The 7429-nt window shown below is 42.5% G+C and overlaps 1 protein-coding gene across 1 annotated transcript in view; it reads right to left on the bottom strand.

The window, feature by feature from the left end:
- Positions 1-7013, bottom strand: part of CNTNAP4 (contactin associated protein family member 4) — a 330264-nt gene extending 323251 nt beyond the window's left edge. Inside the window, 1 exon segment of the mRNA XM_030886583.2 lies at positions 6689-7013. Within this exon segment, the coding sequence (XP_030742443.2) occupies positions 6689-6773 (85 nt within the window). The 5' untranslated portion in view covers positions 6774-7013.
- Between the last annotated feature and the right edge of the window lie 416 nt (positions 7014-7429).

Genomic DNA, 7429 nt, shown 5'->3' with positions numbered 1-7429 from the left:
ATTTCTAAAACATTTTCTGCTTGAGCCCTTGGTATAAGCTCCTCTTTCCCCCTCCCTCCCCTCCCCTTCCACCCTCATGAATTCTTGATCCATTATATATTGTTATTATCATTTCAAATCTTACACTGTCCGTTGTCTCCTTTCATCCACATTTCTGTTATTCATCCCCTTGGGGGGGTGCTATAGATCCAACCTGTGATGGATTCACCTTTTCTCCTCCTTCCCTCTCCCCGATCATCCCCCTACTCTCACGATATCGCTATCTCACTACTGTTTCTGAGGGGTTTATCTGTCCTGAATTCCATGTGTCGAGGGCTCTTATCTGTACCAATGTGTGTTCTCTGATCTAGCCAGATTTGAAAGGTAAAACTGGGTCATGGTAGTGGGGTGGAGGAAGCATTCAGGAACTGGAGGAATGTAGAATGTTGATTTTAAGGGCAAGTAATTCTATATAAGCTCATTCAACAACTTCAAACTTCTTTTTGATGAGTTTATTCTTCTAAGAAGGACTTTCCGGGATTATTCATGGGAATCACTAAAGCTCAGTGATTTCTGTCTGCATTTTAGTTTGGAGAAATTGTGTCTCTTTTTGAGATTTTTCTTGAAAAAGTGACCAAATTCACACTGAACTTAATGTCAGATGCCACAAGTCATGACTTGCTTTTGAATATCTCTTTATAAAAGGGCATATCTAAAAATTCCAAACAGAAATACCTATTAAAACAACTATATCTGTATTCTATGAGAATTCATCCCCATCATCACCACCACCACCATGCTATGGCTCATTTCACCACGGGGATGTGGTTTAGTTTAGGTACATTTCTATGGTGAGATCATCCTTGCCTACCATAATAATTACCTTGGAAAACAGCATTGACTCTAGACAAATATTAAATAAGCTACTTGAGGCAAAAATTTCTGAATCAATAAAAATGAACAAAAAGTGTTTCAAGATAAACTATAACGAAAACACAAAGTCACTGAAAATCAGAACAAAGCCCCTAGATTTTAATATTTCATCTGAAATATTTACCAATCAAGCTGACTATGGCTATCTGGGATTAGAGTGACAATGTTACATACATTTCTGTTTGTTATTCTTTCTATTGTTTTTAGGTCTGGGCCTTTCTATGGATTTTCAATCACCAAAGGAGAAAGAAAAGTGTTGTTTAAAGGATAGTGAAAAGATTTCTATGGTAATTTATGACTAATTGGCAACCTGAAGGTCATTGGTTCATTGGTTCACAATATTAAGTTTCTAATACTCCTTACTCTGAGATAAATAGTATTCAAGTTCTAACTAAAGTATTGAATTGAGAAACTGGGTATTTGTAAAGCAAAACTTATAGACGATTATAAAATTTTTTCCAACTCATGTAATACCAATGTCATTATCTCTAATCGAATATTCAAGGTGGATTGTCTGGAACCCCATCAAAATGCTTGTTCAAATACCCAGAATAAGTCCCATTTCAGTCCATTCTTTGATTTGGAAAGTTTTCTTTTGGCAAGAATTAGAAATCTTCATTAGACCTTAGCCACTAAAACCAGCTTTATGAAAAATAAAATATTTTAACATATGGTCATTTTGAACAACAATGTTATCATGGAATGTCAATGGAAGTAATCTAAAATATTATCTCCCCTCATGTTTTTAAAACTTAAAATATTTTTTTTAAACTAAATTAGTGGGTTTAATGTAAATAAATTAAGCCGGTGATTAGATCTTAGAAATGAGAAGTAAAGACCATCTCAAATGAACAAGGGAACCTACATAAAAATTAATTATACTGGCATGAGTAGGTATGAGGCACTTGTTTCATTAAGATGAATTCTCAGGGGGCTGTGTTTAAATGAAAATCTGTTTTCCATTTGTGCTAGAAAGTGTGCTGGTTTCAGAAGTGTTAGGAAGCTGGTGCTCTGAACATTATTCAGATTATTTTCCTCCAGATCACCATGGACTCCAAATGTGAGTGTCTGCTCGGTACAGACTGGACTACTTTACAGTCAAGCACATACAAAATAGCAGCAACATTTTCATTCAAAACATCTAAGGTACAATTACTGAGTTCTTGAGCTTTTTATACTCACTTATTGGACCTCTTACACTAATAGGATTATTTGAGATGGAAGGCAGCCCTCCGGCAACCAAAGCTGCTGAAGCTTCACAAATCATCACAAATGCCCACACCCACAGACATAGCCAGCTCTCTGAACCACGGAGCCTTCAAAAGAAGCATATGATAAAGATACGAGGGTGAAAGTTTCCTCACTTTGGACACCAGCAATAGTAGTCTTACCTTGAGCACCCGAACTTTACAAGTATCTATTTATGTGAGAAATGATCAAGACTGAATTTTATCATACGATTTACATACTATTTCAAAGTCTCGTCATTATATCATGTTTGTTATTTAAATGAGCCATTGATAAACTCTTTCTATAAAGGGACAGATAGTAAATACTTAACTAACACCAGGAATTTTATACAGGTATTTGCATAACAAAAGGAAAGAGAATGTCCACAGCATTTTTACTGACAATATTAAAAATATGATAACAATAAAGCATGAATTTTCATCACGCCGGTCTAGGAATGAGAATAGATGACACTAAGATTTTAACATCATTCAATTCTCATGTGTCATGAAGAATTCTTTTTGTATTTCCCCCAACTTTAAAAAATGTAAATACCGGGCTTGGCTCATGAGCTATACAAAAGTAGGCACTGGGATGGATTTGACCCCCTGGCCCCCAGTTTGCCAAAATTTGATTAGCTATTACATTATAATAAGATGTATGTTACACGAGCCTATTGACATCTTCTCATTGGAGGGGAACAACAATTCAGTCTAAATGCACAGACTGGCTCCAATGAAGAAAGCGTTTGTATAGAATACAAATTCTGTAATTAATTTGAGAAGGCACATGACATGTTGGAATTGACTGGGTGGCAGTGGGTTGAGAATGTCTACTACTTCAAACTAAGCTCTAGGCATTAAGTGAAAGTCAGCTGCTGGATCTCCAACTGGGTCTCTGTGTGGTGTTCTCCCCTCATCAGAAATGATTTGTTTACAACTGAGAGTAGGGAAGATGGACCAATGGATGCAAGCAAATGAGCATTTCCATCAGAGAAGCGCATGCATGTTCATCTTCATATCCAAAAGTCAACCACCCATGAATTGCAAGATCCATTCATAATTCATCAGCACTTTGTATTTTGGTTATTTTTAGTGGCGGAAAGGACATTCTGGGGAGATGGAGTAAACATGGAAGCCTCTAGAAATCATCACAAGGCTGAGGTTTAACAATGTGAGATCAGTGCAGATGCATTCAAGGGGGTGTTCCAGAGTTCTATGGGTGCTCTTCTCCTCAGGGATTCACCTTTCCCTATTGCTGATGTTGACACATTCCTTAGTGTTTTCCGGGTAGAGATCAGGCTATCATTTATTTCAAAGATGTTGGCTTTCAAAGCACCCAGAAGTTGGCTTCTAATTAAGCCACTTGCGGGCTGTTTGGTGGGCACTAATCATGCCCAGAGTAAGGTTCTGCAGATCTTAGTCCCCAGTTTCCATCATATGTTCTGCAAAAGTACAAATAGAGGCAAAACAGTAAAACTCTGCCCCCACCCTCCACTCCTGACTATTTTGACAGTTTCCTTCTGTCCACCAGAGTGGGCCCCTCCCTCAACAATGTCTTACTGTCCAGCAACTGTGGATTCCGATGCATACTTGTAAACTAAAGGGATGCCCCCACTTCTCTGTGCATGTTTCTCAATAGCAAGTGCAGAAACCCATAACCTCCTGTGTAAACCACCTGACCGCTAAGCCCTCCTATAAGGATGGAGCAGATGCTTTCTTCAAAGGGCTGTCTCAATACAATGAAAAACTCGTCTTGGTCAGAACAAAGAGGAAAGGACCTGGGACTTGCTGGTTGCTTTTGAAAAGTCAGAACAGATTGGGGTCCAGTAAGAAGCAAAGAATGTCATCCATTGAACAACGTCATCATCAAGCAGATGAGGAGCAGACAGCGCCCCCAACAATGAGCAAGCTCATGAGTCTAGTCTATATAAATCCGATAGACAGACAGACAGGCAGACAGGCAGGCAAACATAAAAGCCTGCTCATGAATCAGGTCAACTGACATTCACATTAAAGTGCATCTACTCCCTGAGCAGTCGTGGGTTTACAGAGCCCTGCCACATAAAACACTTGGCCATTGAAATCTTGGGCTGAACATATTAGCTCCTGGAGAATCAGGTGTAAATAAAGGGAGAAAGTCTCTGTAGAGAGCTGAAAGAGAGAAACCTTTAATTTTCTGTATTTCTGTTCAGGCCTTCCTGACTTTAATATTGGGGCTCAAGAATGATGCCCTGTTTTGTGGCTAGAAGAGCTTAGGCAGCAGAATTACAGAAGTAATGATAACACTTTAAGATGCTTGTGCTGCTAGTTTCTCATCCACGCACTAAAGACAACCTTACCCACACACATAGCTACTTGCTCTTCTCTGAGAGAAGGAAGTCTACCATGACCTGGTAACAAGAGACATCAAGTGTTTAGACTCTGTTTCCTTCCAAGGAGAAAAGAAAAGATTCCCCAAGCAATTAGAGATAAAATTAAAATAAGGGAAAAGGATGTTTTCCATTGTCTCCACTGTGAGATGATCGCATTGCCCATGTAATAATAACAAGAAATTACTAAATGCAACTTTCATTAAATTATATATATACATATATATATATTCTGTCTTTTTCTGATCCTTGAACTCCTAATGTGTAAGTAAACAAAAACACCAACTCTGATCTCTAAATAATCCTGCTGGTTTAACATCTTACTGTGTCTTTAAGTTTGGGGGTTGTTTTCTTTTGAGCATGTAGAAGAGCACTAAACTTAACTTTCTGTACAAAGCAAGACTGAAAGAATACAGAGAAGGATGGAAATTTTAGATGTCGGCCTGAGGCCTGAGCTAAGCAGACATGAATACTGTGCTCTCCCCAGTTCCTCCTCGCAGCGGCTGTCCTCAGGAGAAGCGTGATGAAAGGGACCTGCTCGTCATCTCCCCGCCTCCTGTGTTTGTTACAGAACTTCAAGAAAAGCAAACAATCAGAAACAATCACTAGCCCAACTAACCCGATCAGTATATTGCAAACCCAACCACAGGCAGTAAGTCCATTGGGGAGAAAGGACTGCTGTTCTTGGGAAGGAAGGAGGCTGGCGGGGATGGTGATGTGCTTTCTATCGTAAGGGTGACCTCTAGTGCCTTCTTGCTTTGTTGAACTCAGTAGTTGGGTGATGAATTATTTTAGCATACTTTTTCTATAAAACTCTGTGTGTGTGTGTGTGTGTGTGTGTGTGTGTGTGTGTGTGTGTGTGTGGCAGTGGGTGGTAACGGTGGTTTGTTTCGCGGTCTGTCAAATGCTACCATTAGCATGATTCACGATAGATGGAACTATGCAAAGCTTACTGACTCACAGGGTGCTCTTATACCTAGATTAAATTCATAATCAGCAACCCAGTACGGGCAGCGCCTGCAGTGTGGATGGACTTTGTGTAGCGAGCCACTCCATCCACCGTTCTTCCCACCTCCGAGGCAGAGAGTGGAGTCAAGACTGCTTCCTGTGTGCCCCTCACCTGAAAATCTGCTTGTGAATCAGCCACACAAACCCAGGGAGCAGCCCTGCCAGCTCGTTCTTGAAAAGCAAATGAGCTTTTCCTTCAAAACCCTAGAATTTTAAAAGTTGCACATGCAAAGCTTGGGAATCATTCATCAAAGGGGGTGGGGGGGATTTTGCCTTTTTAGAGATTTAAGTCCAAATAAAACTTTTTAACTTTCTTCTAACTCGAATTTATTTTTTTTAAGTGGATGAAGAGCCTTTCTGCAGAATTACTTTAGAGGACCCCCAAATTAGAAAAACTGAGGCTTGGATAAAGATTGACCGTCTCAACCAGTCTGGATATCCAAAAATCCAATGAAAATTGTACACAGCTCAAAATTCCCCCGTGAAAGATGAAGGCTCTGTGCAGGATCACCTGAGCATTTTCCTTTTGGCCAAAAAACGCAGGCTCGGCCCCCTCTTTCAGGAGAGCTCCGGGCTCATTCTCTTAATCAGGAGCCCTGAGCTCCAAGGTAGGGTGCCTCCCACCACTTCTGCAACTCACTTCTGCAGTGCCCACCGAGGTGAACTTGGCATTGTTCTCTTAAGATGCAGCCAGCCAGGACTCGGCCAAATGGCAAACTTCAGAAATCTGAGCTAAGACAACAGCACGCTGTGAAGCCCGCCCCTAGCTTCCTCTTGGACACAATTCCAATAGAAGTCCATGCTCCCTGAAGAGGAGGAAGAGGGAGAGCCACCCAGCACGGACTATTCCCTGGCTAAGATGCTCCTTCCGAGCTTTTCCAGAACTTGAGCTTTCCCAATGAATATGCAGAGGCTGGAGGACCCACATCTGCTCCTGGGCAGAAAGAGAAGGGATGCTTGGCACCTTCTGACCAGACCAAGAGGTAAGGCAAGTGTTAACCCCGTCCTGTCTCTGGACCGCTGGCAAGAGGCTTCCTTCACAGCAAGGTGTTTTGCCGCAAGTCCGCTTCCAAATAATCATCCTTAAGCACACACACACACACACAACAGAATCAAAGTTTTGCAGGGACCCCCTGCGAGTTTTCGATCAGTCTGCAGTGTACTTACAAGAATTCCCAGCGAGGACCCCGCTCCCGTGGTGAGTCCACAGCAGAAGTAGCGTCTGGAGCACCGCTCCGGTGGTAGACCGCATGGTCACATTCGCTGGACGCCCCCAAAAGCTGCTGATGGGCTCTGTGTGCCCCAGTCCTGTTCTCTGTCTCCCTCCCAGCTCCGGCTGGCTCTTCAGCCGCACCAATCTCTCTCTCTGTCTCTCTCTCTGTGTCTCTCTGTCCCTCACTCACTCCTCACTCACACACACACACAGACACACTCTCTCTCCCTCCCTGGCGAGCACACACAGGCTTGCCTCCTCACTGAAAACCACCCAGCATCTTTGCCAACCAGCATCTCCACCCCCGAGGCCACGCCCACTCCTCCCAGCAGAGGTCCCTGAGATTCGTAGCCTTGACACCACCCCCTCCTCCAAATTCGAGGCAGCGCTCGGAGCTCCCACCGGTGATAAAAGCTAGACCCTGAGGCTGGGCGAGCGCCGCCTGGGGCTCCTAGGGGCTCCCTCCCTCCTTCTCTAAGCCTCCCATCATCCTTAACCCCTTCCTCCCTGCTAGAGGTGAGGGTGGGGGAAGGGACAGGGCAGCTCTGCCTCCGGATTTCTCTGGAGAGCTTGCATTTTCGAAGTCAACAAGCTAAGCTAATTCCTGAATATCCAGAGGTGCAGCCAGATAAAACGGTGTTGTGTTTCAAAACAAAGGCATAAAAAGAATATCAAAATAACTAAGCAGCCTTGGC

Source organism: Echinops telfairi, unplaced genomic scaffold (genome assembly GCF_000313985.2).
Source record: "Echinops telfairi isolate 266 unplaced genomic scaffold, ASM31398v2 ScPeMD7_2291;HRSCAF=2852, whole genome shotgun sequence".
Taxonomy (NCBI): Eukaryota; Metazoa; Chordata; class Mammalia; order Afrosoricida; family Tenrecidae; genus Echinops; species Echinops telfairi.
Note: the sequence above shows the minus strand (reverse complement) of the source record. Positions and strands in the feature narration are given on the sequence as shown.